General features: G+C 37.3%; 1 protein-coding gene across 4 annotated transcripts in view; it reads left to right on the top strand.

The window, feature by feature from the left end:
* The window catches only part of CBLB (Cbl proto-oncogene B), a 222,459-nt gene extending 203,078 nt beyond the window's left edge, over window positions 1-19,381 (top strand). For all 4 annotated transcript variants that reach the window (XM_021692313.1, XM_021692316.1, XM_021692315.1 and 1 more), the window contains one exon: window positions 19,050-19,381. In XM_021692313.1, coding sequence (XP_021547988.1) covers window positions 19,050-19,309 — 260 coding nt within the window. In that variant the 3' untranslated portion in view covers window positions 19,310-19,381. The remainder of the gene's footprint in view (window positions 1-19,049) is intronic.
* Window positions 19,382-20,012: the final 631 nt, after the last annotated feature.

Below are 20,012 nucleotides of genomic sequence, written 5' to 3'. Positions count from 1 at the left end.
CTTTCATAATGTTCTAAATAAATGATAGTGATTTATATATAAGTTTTCTGTGAAAAAGATTTTTTAAAAATTTAAAAATATTTTTTCATTGATTTAAAAATATTGCCTTATCTTACCTAAAAAGAATGTATGCATGTATGTCTACATATACCAACAGCCTTCCAAATATTTTATTCCTCCCCCAAAATATAATATTCTTAGATGTAACAATTGATATTTAATGATATGTCATAATAGTTAATCAGAAATAAGTGAATTTTTTTTAAAAAAGTGGATTTTACCAGACTGTTAAATTCACATATACCTGTATGTGGGGCAAACTTTTTTTGCTAATAATCTCATTTCTTCACATGGGGTTCATGTCTCTATCAGCTACATGTGAGTTTTTATAAATTTTCCAGTTTGCTGTTCTCTTGTTTTAAGATATAATGTGCTATGGTTTGAATACCATTCTTTAAAAATCCAGAGAATAACAAAGTCATAATGATGTGTTTGTGCTCGTGCAGATGAAGTGCAGAATTAGCTCATGGGAAGCTTTTTCATTTCTTGATATTTAGAAGGCAGTTCAAAATAACAGTAAAAAAAACTAGAATTTCAGCACGTGACTTATGTTAAATATGTTTGTAACTGGTAAAAGATCTTATTACCAAATACACCAGCAAAATAAAGCAGGGCTCATCATAAAAGGAACTAATTCCAATATAGTTTTTTTACTAGCTTAAAGGAAAAGTAATAGAATATTGAATGATTTTATATAAGACCAAATATTCTATAGAGATCTCTATAGATCGTCTATTGATCTATAGAATATTCTTAAAATCTCAGTTGAAAATCGTGGCTTCACTTCAGTCAAGGGTTGGAATTGTGTATTGTCATTAGTGATAAGATGTTTGAAGATAAATTGTGTTTATAAGATTTTGTTTTGTTTCAGCAAAGGAAAATGCAGTGTTAAGAGTTTCACCACAATTCAACTACCTGAGATGTCTTTTACACACAGCTCTAGTTTTCAAACTAGAGTTTCTAGGGTCCTTTTTTCTTACGAATTTAATAGTAATATAGTTCTCTTATAACCATCATCTGGATGTATTTACAAAATTGTATAACTTTAGCCTTAACTATCATAATTATCTACCACTGTGTATGTGAAGATTTTTATTTGTAATTTAGTGAAAACTATATTAAAACATGTCCTTATAAAATCAGTGTATCTATACTAATAGCAATTGAAGTTTGTGGCATAAATGAGTTCTAGAATTGATCTAACTTCCAGTAGAATAACAGAGTCATAATGATGTATTTAAAATTTTTTTAATGCCTCGATCAGTTAAATTTATATTTTTATTTTAATTCTCAGATATTGTTATAGTTGAGAAAATCAGTAGTCTGAGTCTTGATGTCTATCTCAAGTATTATCCATGAAGTAGTAAATTATCCGTGAAGTAGTAACTCAAGTAAGACTCGATATCTATCTCAAATACTATCCATGAAGTAGTAACTCTAACTTAGAGATGATGTCTCAGATTGTACATAATAATTAATTTCTAAATTTGTTAGGCAGTTACTGTGGGCCAAATGTTAAGCTAAGAATTTTAAATATAGTATATGTATAAACAGGAGATAATTCAATATATATAACATTTATATGTATAACTATGTAATTATATATGTATGTATATATATCATTTATTGGATATTATAAATATAGACAAAATTTTATTCCTCACAACCAATCTGAAATAGTATTAATGTCAATTTATAGAAGAAAGTAAATTACCCAGGGTCTCACAGCTAGTAAGTATCCGTATATTAGGATATGAATTCTGTGTTTTATCAGTAAGCTATGTGTGCATTTTTATTGTTGTTGTTAGCAGAGTTTGTTGTTATCCTGCCAGTAGCTAAGCCAAAATTAAGTTTAAAAAAATCACACATGCATATAACAATGATTGTTAAACAGAGTTTAGAGATGCCCAGTGGATAAAGTCTGATAGAAGCAAAGGAATAGTAAGGACGACAGAGGGATGGAAGAGAGTATTAGAAATTGTACTAGAGATTTCGAAACCTAGATTCTGGTCATGTTTCACATGATCTTAGGAAGCCACCCACTCTGTGCTTTCTATACTTTTTATATCAGCAAAATCATTCTATTTCTCCATATTAGATCTTTGAGCAGCTTAGACCTGTAAAGCTAGCAGAGGGGATCTGAGGCGATTTGTTTTTTTTCTAATTATGAAAGTAGTACATGCACATTGGAGAATAAAATGCAAAAACAAAGAGAAGTCACTTCTAACCCATCATCAATCAGGAACATTGTTGCCATGTTGGCGCACTTCCTTCTAATGTTTGTCTGTGTACATGTTCACAACATTGAGATCATACTCAGTATGTCAATTCTGTCTCAATTCCATTTAACATAGTTTCATAAGTAACTCACCACATCATTAAGTTTTAAAATAAGTGTCATTTTAAATTATTGTATGATGGTCCATCATTTTTATGTGCTGTCACAAATATTTTAGAAGTCTAACAGAAACCCTAACTTTATTTGCAAGAAAACTAATGAATTAAATGCCTCTGCTTTGGTCTAGAAATATAGAAACTTGGTGTTATAGCTATTGTTAAATAAGGCTTAATATGACAAATAGGAAATAGATTCATCTGTGTGATGACATTTGCTTATTAGATACATCTTTCAAAATATGTATTTAAAAAAAACACCAAAGTTTAGACAATGAAGGGAGTAATAAATAAGGACCTCTTGCAGTGAAATAGTTGGTAGCCCCTTTCGAAGGGTAGCCCCATCAACCCTGAGAAATGTGAGTGACAGCAGTGTAGCTTGCCTTTTGTTTGCTTTTTTAAATTATAATCTGCCTAAGGACCCTTTTAGACCTTTGTTTTTTCTGTAATCACTCCTGCCCTCCTGCAATGACAGTTTAATACCACAGATATACTCTCTATTTCTGTGTACCTTTTTTAGCATCTAAGACCTTTTCTCGTCCCTCAAGGACCAATTTTCATCCTCCTGAGGATACTGCCCTCATTTAGAATGCACCACCTGGAGTAACCATTTAAGGTATTATTCTAACCATGTGTTCATCAGGATTATTCCTGTGCCATCCAGGACTTTTCTCAGTATCGCTTTGCTCTTTTATATGCTCAGATAATGAAAATTGAATCAAGGTTTAACCTTAAACCACCGCTTCTCAAATCTTTCAGCCCACCAAGGAGTTAACTCTGAATCAATTTCCTGATTGTCCACTTTTGGTTAAAGCCCCAGTGTGTTGCAAGTCTGTTTTATCTTAAAAACTTGTGCAAATTTTACATTTTCCTCCTTGGTAAATCTGTAATCCTTGAGTAAAATTGGTGCTCCAAGAAGATGTGCTATTTATATCCTATGGCTCCATGTATTCTTGCACTTATTTTGATGCCATTGCCATTGCTCATAGCTCAAAAATACAGTGAGCATGGGCAGCAGCACTAGAATAAACACATGTCATCCTTAAGAAGATATTGAAAGGTCATTTATTCAGGTACAGAAATTTCCATAGAGTTGGTAAGATTCATAGTAATTCCAATGTACTCCAAAAGTATAATAACTGGGTGCCTGGGTGGCTCAGTTGGTTAAGCGACTGCCTTCGGCTCAGGTCATGATCCTAGAGTCCCGGGATCGAGTCCCGCATCGGGCTCCCTGCTCGGCAGGGAGTCTGCTTCTCCCTCTGACCCTCCTCCCTCTCATGCTCTCTGTCTCTCATTCTCTCTGTCTCAAATAAATAAATAAAAAAATCTTTAAAAAAAAAAAAGGTATAATAACTTTTGGGGAACTATCAGATAGTTTCATCTTCTGTTTCATTGCTCCTTTCTATTACTCACCCATTCTAAAGGGAAAAAGGACCTGGTGTCTCTTTCAGACATGGTGAAAAAGAACAAGCTGTAAAGTGAAGGCTGTCTATAAGCTTTGGGAATGGATATGTAGAAAGAAAGATTAGTTTTAAGCAGTTTGCTCTAATGATGAACATGAAAATGATCTCCTCCTCCCCTTTTTTTAACTAAAAAAAAAGGAATCCTTTGAGAGAGAGTGGGAGAGAATCTTAGGCAAGCTCTACACCCAGCATAGAGCCGGATGCAGGGCTTGATCTCACAACCCTGAGTCATGACCTTAGCTAAAATCAAGAGTTGAATGCTTAACCAACTGAGCCCCTACCCCCACTTTTTTAAAATAGTTTCTACTCTTAGTTCAGGTTGTAACAGATCTTCCTTATTAAGATGTTGCTTAAAAGCTTTCTATGGAATTAGCACTCACAACGGATTCCATGTTTTTTCCTCTTCCACACTTCTGACATTACTTTTAATTTGTAGTAATTACTGTTCATGGCATTTAAGTATAGCAGTTATCATAAATGTGAATTCATTGTCCTTTATTTTTTTTTTTGAGGTAGCAAGTAAGTTTGTTTGATCCTTGGATTTGTCATAATTTCCCTAACTTGAAATTTATTTTTATTTTATTATGTTATGTTAATCACCATACATTACCTCATTAGTTTTTGATGTAGTGTTCCATGATTCATTGTTTGTGTATAACACCCAGTGCTCCATTCAGTACATGCCCTCTTTAATACCCATCACCAGGCTAACCCATACCCCCATACCCCTCCCCTCTAGAACCCTCAGTTTGTTTCTCAGAGTCCATGGTCTCTCATGGTTCGTCTCCCCCTCCGATTTTGCCCCTTCATTTTTCCCTTCCTGCTTTTTTTTTTTTTAATATATAATGTATTATTTGTTTCAGAGGCACAGGTCTGTGATTCAACAGTCTTACACAATTCACAGCGCTCACCATAGCACATACCATCCCCAATGTCTATCACCCAGACACCCCATCCCTCCCACCCCCCACCACTCCAGCAATCCTCAGTTTGTTTCCTGAGATTAAGAATTCCTCATATCAGTGAGATCATATGCTACATGCTTTTCTCTGATTGACTTATTTCACTGAGCATAATACCCTCCAGCTCCATCCACGTCATTGCAAATGGCAAGATTTCATTCCTTTTGATAGCTGCATAATATTCCATTGTATATATCTACCACATCTTTATCCATCCATCTGTCGATGGACATCTTAGCTTTTTCCATAGTTTGGCTATTGTGGACATTGCTGCTGTAAACATTGGGGTGCACATACCCCTTCGGATCCCTACATTTGTATCTTTGGGGTAAATACCCAGTAATGCAATTACTGGGTTGTAGGGCAGCTCTATTTTCAACTTGTTGAGGAACCTCCATACTGTTTTCCAGAGTGTCTGCACCAGCTTGCATTCCTGCAAACAGTGTAGGAGGGTTCCCCTTTCTCCGCATCCCTGCCAACATCTGTCATTTCCTGACTTGTTAATTTTAGCCATACTGACTGGTGTGAGGTGGTATCTCATTGAGGTTTTGATTTGGATTTCCTTGATGCCAAGTGATGTTGAGCACTTTTTCACGTGTCTGTTGGCCATTTGGATGTCTTTGGAAAAATGTCTGTTCATGTCTTCTGCCCATTTCTTGACTGGATCATTTGTTCTTTGGGTGTTGAGTTTAAGTTCTTTATAGATTTTGGATACTAGCCCTTTATCTGATACATCATTTGCAAATATCTTCTCCCATTCTGTCGGTTGTCTTTTGGTTTTGTTGACTGTTTCTTTTGCTGTGCAAAAGCTTTTTATCTTGATGAAGTCCCAATAGTTCATTTTTGCCCTTGCTTCCCTTGCCTTTGGCGATGTTTCTCAGAAGAAGTTGCTGTGGCTGAGGTCGAAGAGGTTGCTGCCCGTGTTCTCCTTTAGGATTTTGATGGACTCCTGTCTCACATTTAGGTCTTTCAACCATTTTGGGTCTATTTTTGTGTGTGGTGTAAGGAAATGGTCCAGTTTTATTCTTCTGTATGTGGCTGTCCAATTTTCCCAACACCATTTGTTGAAGAGACTGTCTTTTTTCCACTGGACATTCTTTCCTGCTTTGTCGAAGATTAGTTGACCATAGAGTTGAGGGTCCATTTCTTTGCTCTCTATACTGTTCCACTGATCTATGTGTCTGTTTTTGTGCCAGTACCATACTGTCTTGATGATGACAGCTTTGTAATAGAGCTTGAAGTCTGGAATTGTGATGCCACCAGCTTTGCTTTTCTTTTTCAACATTCCTCTGGCTATTCAGGGTCTTTTCTGGTTCCATACAAATTTTAGGATTATTTGTTCCATTTCTTTGAAAAAAGTTGATGGTATTTTGATAGGGATTGCATTAAATGTTTAGATTGCTCTAGGTAGCATAGACATTTTAACAATATTTGTTCTTCCAATCCATGAGCATGGAACGTTTTTCCATTTCTTTGTGTCTTCCTCAATTTCTTTCATGAGTATTTCATAGTTTTCTGAGTACAGATTCTTTGCCTCTTTGGTTAGATTTATTCCTAGGTATCTTATGGTCTTGGGTGCAGTTGTAAATGGGATCGACTCCTTAATTTCTTCTGTCTTGTTGTTGATGTATAGGAATGCCACTGTTTTCTGTGCATTGATTTTATATCCTGCCACTTTACTGAATTGCTGTATGAGTTCTAGCAGTTTTGGGTGGAGTCTTTGGGTTTTCCACATAAAGTATCATATCATCTGCAAAGAGTGAGAGTTTGACTTCTTCTTGGCTGATTCAGATGTCTTTTATTTCTTTTTGTTGTCTGATTGCTGTGGCTAAGACTTCTAATACTGTGTTGAATAGCAGTGGTGATAGTGGACGTCCCTGTCGTGTTCCTGACCTTAGGGGGAAAGCTCTCAGTTTTTCCCCATTGAGAATGATATTCGCTGTGGGTTTGCATAGATGGCTTTTATGATATTGAGGTATGTACCCTCTATGCCTATACTCTGAAGAGTTTTGATCAAGAAAGGATGCTGTACTTTGTCAAATGCTTTTTCTGCATCTGTTGAGAGGATCATATGGTTCTTGTTCTTTCTTTTATTAATGTATTGTATCACATTGATTGATTTGCGGATGTTGAACCAACCTTGCAGCCCAGGGATAAATCCCACTTGGTCGTGGTGAATAATCCTTTTAATGTACTGTTGGATCCTATTGGCTAGTATTTTGGTGAGAATTTTTGCATCCATGTTCATCAGGGATATTGGTCTGTAATTCTCCTTTTTGATGGGGTCTTTGTCTGGTTTGGGGATCAAGGTAATGGTGGCCTCATAAAACGAGTTTGGAAGTTTTCCTTCCATTTCTATTTTTTGGAACAGTTTCAGAAGAATAGGTATTAATTCTTCTTTAGATGTTTGGTAGAATTCTTCTGGGAAGCCATCTGGCCCTGGGCTCTTGTTTGTTGGGAGATTTCTGATGACTGCTTCAATTTCCTTAGTGGTTATAGGTCTGTTCAGGTTTTCTATTTCTTCCTGGTTCAGTTATGGTAGTTGATATATCTTTAGGAATGCATCCATTTCTTCCAGATTATCTAATTTGCTGGCATATAGTTGCTCATGTTTTTATAATTGTTTGTATTTCTTTGGTGTTGGTTGTGATCTCTCTTCTTTCATTCATGATTTTATTTATTTGGGTCATTTCTCTTTTCTTTTTAATAAGTCTGGCCAGGGGTTTATCACTCTTGTTAATTCTTTCAAAGAACCAGCTCCTAGTTGATCTGTTCTACTGTTCTTTTGGTTTCTATTTCATTGATTTCTGCTCTGATCTTTATTATTTCTCTTCTCCTGCTGGGTTTAGGCTTTATTTGCTGTTCTTTCTCCAGCTCCTTTAGGTGTAGGGTTAGGTTGTGTATTTGAGACCTTTCTTGTTTCTTGAGAAAGGCTTGTATTGCTATATACTTTCTTCTTAGGACTGCCTTTGCTACATCCCAAAGATTTTGAACAGTTGTGTTTTCATTTTCATTGGTTTCCATGAATTTTTTAAATTCATCTTTAATTTCCTGATTGACCCATTCATTCTTCAGTAGGATGCTCTTTAGCCTCCATGTATTTGAGTTCTTTTCGACTTTCCTCTTGTGACTGAGTTCTAGTTTCAAAGCATTGTGGTCTGAAAATAGGCAGGGAATGATCCCAATCTTTTGCTACTGGTTGAGAACTGATTTATGACCTAGGATGTGATCTATTCTGGAGAATGTTCCATGGGCACTAGAGAAGAATGTGTATTCTGTTGCTTTGGGATGGAATGTTCTGAATATATCTGTGAAGTCCATTTGGTCCAGTGTGTCATTTAAAGTCATTATTTCCTTGTTCATCTTTTGCTTAGATGATCTGTCCATTTCATTGAAGGGGGTGTTAAAGTCCCCCACTATTATTGTATTGTTGTGGATGTGTTTCTTTGCTTTTGTTATTAATTGGCTTATATAATTGGCTGCTCCCATGGTAGGGGCATAGATATTTACAATTGTTAGATCTTCTTGTTGGATAGACCCTTTAAGTAGGATATAGTGTCCTTCCTCATCTCTTATTACAATGTTTGGTTTACAATCTAATTTGTCTGATATAAGGATTGCCACCCCAGCTTTCTTTTGGTGTCCATTAGCATGGTAAATGGTTTTCCACCCCCTCACTTTAAATCTGGAGGTGTCTTTGGGTCTAAAATGAGTCTCTTGCAGACAGCATATCGATGGGTCTTGTTTTTTTATCCAATCTGATACCCTATGTCTTTTGATTAGGGCATTTAGCCCATTTACATTCAGGGTTACTATTGAAAAATATGAATTTAGTACCATTGTATTGCCTGTAAGGTGAATGTTACTGTGTATTGTCTGTGTTCCTTTCTGGTCTATGTTACTTTTAGGCTCTATCTTTGCTTAGAGGACCCCTTTCAGTATTTCTTGTAGGGCTGGTTTCATGTTTGCAAATTCCTTTAGTTTTTGTTTGTCCTGGAAGCTTTTTATCTCTCCTTCAATTTTCAATGACAGCCTAGCTGGATATAGTATTCTTGGCTGCATATTTTTCTCATTTAGTGCTCTGAATATATCATGCCAGTCCTTTCTGGCCTGCCAGGTCTCTGTGGATAGGTCTGTTGCCAATCTAATGTTTCTACCATTGTAGGTTACATATCTCGTCTCCCGAGCTGCTTTCAGGATGTCAGGGTGTTGACCTATTTTTATTGATTTTTGAGGGGGTTTCTCTGTGCCTCCTGGATTTTGATGCCTGTTTACTTCCCCAAATTAGGGAAGTTCTCTGCTATAATTTGCTCCAATGTACCTTCTGCCCCTCTCTCTCTTTCTTCTTCTTCTGGGATCCCAATTATTCTAATATTGTTTCATCTTATGGTGTCACTTATCTCTCGAATTCTGCCCTCGTGATCCAGTAGTTGTTTATCTCTTTTTCTCAGCTTCTTTATTTTCCATCATTTGGTTTTCTATATCACTAATTCCCTCTTCTGCCTCATTTATCCTAGCAGTTAGAGCCTCCATTTTTTATTACACCTCATTAATAGCCTTTTTGATTTCGACTTGGTGAGATTTTTAGTTCTTTTATTTCTCCAGAAAGGGTTTCTGTAATATCTTCCATGCTTTTTCAAGCCCAGCTAGTATCTTTAAAATCATCATTCTGAACTCTAGTTCTGACATCTTACTAATGTCCATATTGATTAGGTCCCTGGCAGTCAGGACTGCCTCTTGTTCTTTTTTTTGAGGTGAATTTTCCATCTTGTCATGTTGTCCAGAAGACAATAGATGAATGAGAGAACAAAATGCTAACAGGGTAACAACGACCCCAGAAAAATATACACTAAATAAATCAGAAGAGACCTGAAACTGGGGGAAAAGAAGGGGACAAAGAAGAAAAAGAAAAAAAAATATCATGCTGGTGCATAGATCATTGCCACATGCTAGATTTTGGTCTGTTAGAAGAAAGTGCCTCCCAAAATTTTAAAGAGAGAACAACTTATATAAGGTTAACTCTATGAAGGAATAGAATATGACTCTAAAAATGAAAAATAAAGATTTTTTAAAAGTATTTATAAGATGTTGGTTGAAAAAGGGAAAATGAAAAATAAAGATTTTTTAAAAGTATTTATAAGATGTTGGTTGAAAAAGGGAAAAAGAAAAATTAAAAAAAATAAAATAAAAAAATCAACTTTGAAAGACTAAAGAATCATGGAAAAAAGCCACGAATTCTATGTGCTGTATTCCCCTAGCGCTGGAGTTCTGCCGTTCTCATTGATCGGTAAACTTGGTCTTGGCTGGCTGTTTTTGGTGATCTTCTGGGGGAGGGGCTTGTTGCAGTGTTTCTCAAATGTCTTTGCCAGAGGCAGAATTGCCCCACCCTTGCCGGTCTGGACTAAGTAGTCTGCTCAGCTTTGCTCTCCAGAGATTTTGTTCCCTGCAAGCTTTCCATACAGCTTTGGAGGACGAGTGAAAATGGCAGCCTCCCAATCTCTGCCCCAGAAGAGCCGAGAACTCGGGGCCCCACTCCTCAGTGAGCCCCCAGAGAAAAGTAGTCAATCACTCTCGTCTCCCCGGTCTCTGGCTGCACTCCATGCTCACCTAGCCTGTGACCAAGCATTTCTATCCCTGGCCCACAACACCATGTGGAGTCTCCAACCCCAGCAGACCCCTGCCGTGCGCTCCCGCACCACTCCTCCCGGGGAGGAAGGGGAATCTCCCTGGATCTGCCGCTTGTTGGGTCCCTACTGGAGGAGCAGTGGCCTGACTGTGCTGCAGATCACGGTTTATGGCAACCCTGAGCTGAGAGCCCACTCCTCGACTCCGTCTCTGCAGCTGGCTTCCTCACTCCAATACCTGGGAGCTCTGCCGCACTCAGGTACCCCCAGTCTTTCTGTGACCCCAAGGGTCCTGAGACCACACTGTCCCAGTGAGGGTTCCACCCCCCACTTAGCCACTGGAGCAACGTCCCTCAGCAGAGCCGACTTCTAAAAGTTCCAATTTTGTGCTCCGCTGCTCTATCACTTGCCAGTAGTGGCTGACGGAGGCCTCCTCCTCCGCCGTCTATCCTCCCGAATATCGCCTCAGATTCACTTCTCCGCACGTCCTACCTTCCAGAAAGTGGTTGCTTTTCTGTTCAGAGAGTTGTTGCTATTCTTTTCTTCAATCTCCTGTTGAGTTCGTAGGTGTTTAGAATGGTTTGATACCTATCTAGCTGAATTCCTGGGACCAGACGAAATTTTGGTCTCCTACTCCTCCACCATCTTGCTCCTCCCCCGCATTGTCCTTTATTTTTAATGTTCAATATATGTGCTGAAAAGACCATTACATTAATTATTTGCATACTACCTCACTGAGAAGCGATAAATAATATTTCTAAAAATGAGATAGGAAAGTAGATTGAGAGTGAAAATTGTACAAGTAAATGGCTTAGCTCAAGGTCAAAATCTTAGTTGCCAAAGTGAAATGTATCTAACCAATCCCATCTATAAGTGATGTTCCTCATCTACATCCAGAAAAGTCTCAGTTGTAGCTGTCAGTTACCTGGTACAGAGCTACTCTATTCAATTAAAACAACTGAACAAAAAATTAAGATATGCCAAACTTGAATATTCATCAGTAAGTAGAAATTTATAAACAAGTGGCCAGAGTTGCGTTGCAACAGATTCCGTTTTACTTCTATTTGTAGGCTCAAATACATGATACAATTCAAATTCCAAGCATTTGTAAAATTCTGAAGAGAGGTCAGCACTCTTTTGAGGAAATAAATTTTGAGTTAAGGCAGTGAGGACTAGGATTAAATGAGCTGGGATATGTGACTTTGGATTTCAAGGGAAAATATCTATTAGGATAATAAATCTTTGCTTTAAGAAGGTCTTTTTTAGTAGTCTTCAAAATCTAGCATGATTCTTTCCAAAGGTTGTTTGAATCACTTTCCATAGTTGATATTTCAGATGTATTTTGTATGCAAAATAATACCAGTTCCAGGATCAGAGATACCTTCACTACTCTAGAGTTGATTTAATCATCAAGTCTGTGTGTGTGTGTGTGTGTTTTTCCTTGCTAACTTAGGTTTCCTAAATTGTGTTTACTAATTTTTTTTCAAAAAAAGAATAGTCATCTGCAACTACCATTGCCAGTATTAATTATAGCAACCTTACATAACAGATAGGCTTCTTGGGGTTTTTCCTGGTGAAAGGTGCCTTGTTTTAATGTTCTTTGCCTTGTTTTAATGTTCTTTACCAGGATCAAAAATACATATGTTTAGGATAAAGAAAAGATGGTGGAGTAGGTAGATCCTGAGCTCCCCTCCTCCCACAGACATAGTAAGCCTGCAACTACATATAGAGCAACTCTGAGAGTTACCTGAAGACTAGCAGAACAGCTCTTTCACCCCGAGAAGGGTAGAAGGGGCAGAGAGGAGATGTGGCTGGGAACCAAACCCCTGGCACAGCAACCCACAAGCAGGAGGGATATCACAGGTACAGAGGTCCTCCCTGAGGAGTAAGCAGTTCAAGCCCCACACTGGGTATCATCCCCCACACCCTAGGGATCTGCATCAAGAATATGAAACCCCATAATGTCTTTGAAAATCAGTGGAGCTTCACTCCAGAAGAGCCAGAGGGCCATAGGAAATCAAGCCTCCACTCCACTCTTAAAGGGCCTGTATATAAACTTACTCCAAGGCAGCAGTTTGAAAAGGCACCAGGGCCATTACTGAAGATTGACCATTTTAGGGTATGTGCAGGAGGGGCAGAGATCTGTAGAAACTTTTTTCCAGGAATGGAAGTGTTGGCAGACACCATTTTCCTTGCCCTCCTTCAGCCTAGCTAGCTCAATGCTGGTGGTCACCAGTTTGGATGCTCTCCATCTACTTTCCTAGCATTGCTCACCCCGCTCTGGCATTCCCCCATGGATCCAGCCTGCCCTCTCCTACAGATGTCCCTCTACTGTGGTTCCTACCCTTCCACACCTGGAGGACGAGGGTAGAAGCCAGCCCCCCACACACACAGCTCACACATGGAATATCGGTGAAGCACCTGGTTCTGATGACCAAGGGAGAGTGTACTTCCGGGCCCTACAGGACACCTTCTATACAAGGCCACTACCTTCAAGACCAGGAGATGTAGTTGACCTACCTGATACATAGAAACAAACACAGAGTCAGACAAAATGAGACAGAGGAAGAATTTCCAAATGAAAGAACAAGGCAAAACCTCAGAGGGAGAAAAAAAAAAAGAGAAACTAAATGAAACAGATATGCAATCCATCTGATAAAGAGTTCAAATAAATGGTCTTGAAGATAGTGAGAATGTCAATAAAGAAAATATAAAAACCAATCAGAGCTGAAAAATACAGTAACTGAGTTGAAAAATACACTAGAGGAAGTCAACAGTTTAGAGGATGCAGAAGAGTGGATCGGCAATCTCGAAGACCAAATAGTGGAAATCATCCAAGCTGAACAGCAAAAGAAAAAATGAGGACAGGTTAAGGGACCTCTTGGACAACATCAAGCATACTAACATTTTTATTATAAGGGTCTCAGAAGGAGAAGAGAAAGGGGCAGAAAACTTACTTATTTGAAGACATAAAAGCGGCAAACTTCTCTAACCTGGGAAAGAAAACCCATTCGGGGCAAGGAAGCACAGAGGAGCCCCAGACAAGATGAACCCAAAGAGGTTCGTGCACAGACACATAATAATTAAAATGCCAAAAATTAAAGATAACGAGAGAATCTTAAAAGCAACTAGCTATGTACAAGGGAACACCTGTAAGACTTTCAGCTGATTTTTCAGCAGAAACTTTGCAGGCCAGAAGGTAGTGCATGATAAATGCAAAGTGCTGGGGGGGAGGGGTGGGGAGGGGGCCAGGGAAACCACACCTACTACCAAGAATACTGTACCTAGCAAGATTATCATTCAGAATTGAAGGAGAGTTAGTGTTTCTCAAACAAACAAAAGTTAAAGGAGTTCATCACCACTAAACCAGCCTTACAGGAAATGTTAAAGGGACTTAAGTGGGGGGCGGAGTGGGGGGAGAAGGCCTTATATAGTAAAACTAGATTACTTATAAAACTATTCCAAAGGTTAGAAGACAAAAGTAGTAAAATCAACTATCTACAATAATTAGTTAAGGGATGCACATAATAAAAATGTGCAAGATAACATCAAATACATAAATTGTGGGGTGCAGGGTAAAAATGTGCTTTCAAAATGAGTTCAAACTTAAGTGACAAGCAAAATAACCTGCTGTATAAATAGGGAATTATATATGAAACTCATGCTAACCACAAACCAAAAACCTATAATACATACTCAAAAAATAAAGAGAAGGAAACCCAAGCAAATCACAAGGAAAGAGAGCAAAAGAAAGGAACAGAGAACTATGAAAATAGCCAGAAAACAATTAACAAAATAGCAATAACTACATACTTATAATTTCTTTAAATATAAGTGGACTAAATGCTTCAACCAAAAGACATAGGGCAAATGAATGGATAAAAAGGATCCATCTGTATGCTACCTACAAGACATTTCACACCTTAAAGACACATGCAAACTGAAAGTAAAGGCATGGAGAAAGATATTCCATGAAAATGACAAAAAAAAAAAAAAAGCGGACATCAGACACAAAAGATGTAAAAGAGGGCATTATGTAAGGATAAAAGGATCAGTCTAACAAAAGGATATAACAATTGTAAATACCTAAGTACCTAACATAGAAACATTTAAAAACATAAATATTAATAGACATAAAGGAAGAAATTGACACTAATGAAATCATAGCAGGAAATTTTAATACCCCACTTACATCAATGGATAGATAATTCATGCAGAAAATCAATAAGGAAACAGTATCATTGAACAACATATTACACCAAATTAACTAAGATTTATCCAAAATATTCCATCCCCAAACAGCAAGTATACCTTCTTTTTAAGTGCACATGGAACTTTCTCCAGGATAGATCACGTTAGGCCATAAAACAACTCTCAATAAATTTAAGAAGATTGAAATTACATCAAGCATCTTTTCTGACCACAGCAGTATCAATTTAGAAATCAATTACAGGAACTGGAAGAAACACAAACACATGGAGACTAAACAACATTCTGCTAAACAAGAAGTGGGTCAATGGAGAAATTGAAGAGGAATAAAAAAATACCAATGGAAACACAAATTTCCAAAATCTGTGGGAAGCAGCAAAAATACTTCTAACAGGGAAGATTATAGTCATACAGGCCTACCCCAAGAAACAACAGAAATCTCAAACTATTTAACTTTATACCTAAAGAACTAGAAAGAAGAATAAAGCCCAAAGTTAGAAGAAGGAAAGAAATAACAAAGATCAGAGTGGAAATAAATGAAAGAGAGACTGGAAAAAAAAAAAAAAGTAAAAAAGATCAACAAAGCTAGGAGCTGGTTCTTAGAGAAACAAAACTGATAAACCTTTATCCAGACTAATCAAGAGAAAGAGAGGATTCAAATGAAATCAGAAATGAATGAGGAAAAGTTACAACTGAGAAATACAAAGGATTATAAAAGGCTACTACAAAATATTATTTGCCAACAATTTGCACAACCTAAAAGAAATCATTGCTAAGTCCCTAGAAACACAATCCTCCAAGACTGAATCAGAAAGAAATAGATAATATGAACAAATTACTAGTAATGAAGTGGTGATTTAAAAACTCCCAGGAAACACAAATTCAGGCCGAGAAGGATTCATGAGTGAATTCTACCAAACATTTAAAGAGCATTAATACCTACCCTTCTCAAAATATTCCAAAAAATTGAAAAGGAACATTTCCAGACTCATTCTACAATACCAGCATTACTTTGATAGCAAAATCAGACAAAAGATATTACTAAAAATAAAATTACAGGCCAATATCCCAGAAGAACATAGATGCAAAAATCCTCAACAAAACATTAGCAAACAACATTCAAAAATAAGGTTAAAAGGATCATTCACCCCAATCAAGTGGAATTTACTCCAGGGGTACAAGGATGATTCAGCATCTGCAATTCAGTGTGATGCACATTAACAAAATGAAGGATAAAATCATATGATCATCTCAATAGATGCAGAAAACTTATTTGACAAAATTCAACATCTATTCATATGGTAAAAACTCTCAACATAGTGGGTAGAGAATATACCTTAACATCGTGAAGCTGTATATGACAGGCTCACAGTTAACATCACACTCAACAGTGAAAAGGTTTCCCTCTAGGATTAGGAACAAGACAAGAATCCTCGCCCTCACAACTTTTATTCAACATAGTACCAAAAGTCTTAGTCACCACAATCAGACAAGAAACAAAAGGCATCCAAATTCATATGGAAGAAGTAAAACTGTCACTATTTGCAGATGACATGATACCATATATAGAAAACTCTAAAGACTCTACCAAAACACTATTAGGATAAATAAATTCAGTAAAATTGCAGGATACAAAATTAATATATAGAAATCTGTTGTATTTCTGTATACTAATAATGGACTATTAGAGAAATTAAGAAAACAGTTCCATTTGCAACTGAATCAAAAAGAATAAAATGCCAAAAAAAAGCCCCCCCCAAAAATAAAATAAAATAATAAAATGCCTGAATAAACTCATCCAAGGAGGTGAAAGACCTGTACTCTGAAAACTATAAGACTCTGGTAAACAAAAACACTAATGTGAAAATATATATGCACTTCTAAGTTCATTGCAGCATTATTTACAGTAGCCAAGAAGTGGAAGCCATGTAAGTGCCCCTCAATAGATGAATGGATAAAGATGTATATACGCACACAGAGACACACACTGGAATATTAGCCATAAAAAGTGACATCTTGCCATTTGCAACAACGTGGATGGACCTAGAGGGTATTATGTTAAGTGAAATAAGTCAGACAAATACCATATGATTTCACTTGTATGTGCAATCTAAAAAAAACAAATGAAAAGAACAGAGAAAGACTCATAAATACAGAGAACTGGTGGTTGTGTGGAGTTCGGAGAATGGGCAAAATAGCTGAAGGGGATCAAGAGGTGCAGACTTCCAGTTAGAACATCAGGACAGCATAGGAAATATAGTCGGTGATACTTTAAAAACTTTGTATGGTGACAGATGGTAACATGTATATACATGTTAAATCACTGCTGTACACTTGAAACAAATATATTGTATGTCAACTATACTTCAATTAAAAATACATATCCTTATTACATTTAAAAGTTCTAAATCTTAAAACTTCATTGCCAATTATACTATTAGATGTGTCTCTGGCTACCATAGTATCCTTCCCATTCTAGGAGCATATTTTTCAGTGATGCTTGGCATTCATCTGCCCTTCTCAGTATTCTGGACAAAAGCAAAATAAAAGTATTAGAAAAACTCTTTGAGCCTTACCTGTAGAAAACGGGGAATTTAGACTTGCATTTAAGTGTAGGTACTTTTTCTCACCAAAAAGTAAATCAGAGCAGACAAGATTTCAATGTATGACTTCTGTGGTGATTGATTAAAGGATAGCTTGCTAGAATTTCTAACAGTTTAGATGGAAATGATTAGAAGCAAAGTAAAATTTATTGTCCAGCTCTGCATGACATAATGGAAATACTTAATAGAAAATAAATGGGACCTGAAAACATAGTAAGAAATGCAGTTTAGCAGACCATAGTAACTTGAGATGTTTACTTATAGATGCAAGGTACAGTATATACAGACTTGAGCAAGAACCAGAAATTAATGTGTTCTTGTATATGAGCATAATTTAATAAGCTTTATCTATAGCTATATTTTTCCAAACTGGGCAGTATTCTTAAGAAAGTAAAGATTAAAAATAAGACTGTCATCCAATTTGGTGTGGAACCAAATATGTTCATATTGGAGGCTTTCATGTATGTATGTTATACTACTATACTGCTGGAATTGTGAAGAGGATGTTTTTGACAAGTTACCTTCTCATGGAAAAAGACTTATGAGAAAAATATAAAAGAATGTATTAGATAATTTTTTGATTTAGATTTGATTATTATTGAAAATATCAGCTTACAATTTCTCATGAAGTTATTGGGAAAGTTGGCAAAGCAGCAGAGACCAGGAGGGCAAGGATGGGGACAAGAGTCACAAGGCATTTGGATTGTAGCCTCACTTCCTCATCTACTTAACTATGTCCTTGGATTTATCATTTGGCATTTGTCAGTGGTCTGGGAAAGATATTAAGGAAGTGTCGATGTCTAAATAGTCTTAAATCCATAAATGTGTTGCATGCCATAAATTTGGTAATTTTTATTTTAATCTTTTTTTTAATTTAGACTTTTGAAAAACAGTACCAAATATAGATATGGACATCCATGATATAAAAGTGCCTTCTCAAGTTACCAGCTCATGCCCTGGGGTCTGTGAGGGGCGGTGGTCTCTAATTCTTTCTCTTAGTAAGATTACTCCCCATTCATAGGCACCAATGTCTTTTGATTTAACTTTGAGAAACTTATCAGGGGACTGATCTGGAGTCCGAATCTCCGTTGCTCATGTTTTTGCTGGCTTTGCTTTTTCTCTAGCAAAACTTCCTACATTTGGAATCTGGGTAAAGTATTTGAGCAAAGCAGTGAGTTTACTTCTGCTCAGCCTATTAACTAACAGTAGACTCGAAGCATATACTATTTTTCTCCCCACCCCAGCATCAGGTGACAGCATTATTAACTTGAAAAGTCAGACGGGCAGAGACACTACAAAGCCTATTGCTCAAAGTAGTTGTTCTGTGGCCTGGGTGGGATGGAGGACCTGCTGGGGATGTGCTTCCAGGAATATCGACAACCTTGTAACAGTTTCCTCTGGTAGAAAGTTCCCAAGAAAGATCCTCCACCATAGTAGGAAAGAATAAGCTAGTGTCCCCATAATGAAAGCCTTTCATTTTCAATTTTTTTTCCCTTCTCTACCTGTTACTTCATATGGCTTAAAGAATAACATGTGGCATTGGGAGTAAATTTGTATTAATTTCTCAAACTTCCAACACATTCTCACTCAGTTTTTTTTAATGTTCAAATAGGAGGGCAAGTTTATTTATGGAGATAATGAAAAATAGGGTTTTCATATAAAATGAGATCAAACTGATACGGTGTCTTTATTTTTAGCCCGTTATTTACATGATCTTTTTCAAAATCTACACAGATGGTTCACAAGCACCAGCCAGACCTCCTAAACCACGACCACGCAGGACTGCACCAGAAATCCACCACAGAAAACCCCACGGGCCCGAGGCAGCATTGGAAAATGTTGATGCAAAAATTGCAAAACTCATGGGAGAGGGTTATGCCTTTGAAGAAGTGAAGAGAGCCTTAGAGATAGCCCAGAATAATGTGGAAGTGGCCCGGAGCATCCTCCGAGAATTCGCCTACCCGCCTCCAGTCTCCCCACGTCTAAATCTATAGCAGCCAGGACTGTCCACACCAGCATGGCAAGCAATCGATATTCCAGGACTGTGGAAAAGAGACAAGTGAGAGAAGGTGTCTCCTCGGCGTGGCATCTTGAGAAGAGGCTTGGAAGTGCTGCTTCTCAGAAGACATCTGCTCGCTCAGGATGTCAACGGCTGTGCTTCCTTATTTCTGCTAGCCATACTTTTTAAATCAGGGTTGAACTGACAAAAATAATTTAAAGACGTTTACTTCCCTTGAACTTTGAATCTGTGAAATGCTTTTCCTTGTTTACAAGCTGGCAAAGTTGCAGTTCATTTTTGGTTTTAGTTTTGTTTTAGGGTTTTTGGTTTTTGTTTTTTGATCCTTGTACTGTGTTCTTGACAGACCGTTGGTAGAGAGGTCAGGTCTGCTGTAACATTTCCCACCAACTCCCCTGCTGTCCACGTCAATAGCTGAGTCACACGTTCGTTTGGATCCCTTCCAGCACGCCCCACCCCCACGCCCAGCCAGGTCCAGTTCCATTTCTCCCATTTACAAGATGCTTCAAAGGTTCTGATTTTCAACATATCGAACTAATGCAAAAAAAAAAAAAAAAAAAAAAGTGTGGCCTTCACTACTGAGTCTTGTCTTTGGAAACCTTTGCTGTTGTGAGACGGGAAAATTATGAATGTATAAAGCATTTTTTCGTCCGTGAGCTCACTGCCTTTTGATAAGGGGT

The sequence above is a fragment of the Neomonachus schauinslandi genome, chromosome 1 (genome assembly GCF_002201575.2).
Source record: "Neomonachus schauinslandi chromosome 1, ASM220157v2, whole genome shotgun sequence".
Lineage (NCBI taxonomy): Eukaryota > Metazoa > Chordata > Mammalia > Carnivora > Phocidae > Neomonachus > Neomonachus schauinslandi.
This window is presented reverse-complemented; position numbering and strand designations above follow the sequence as displayed.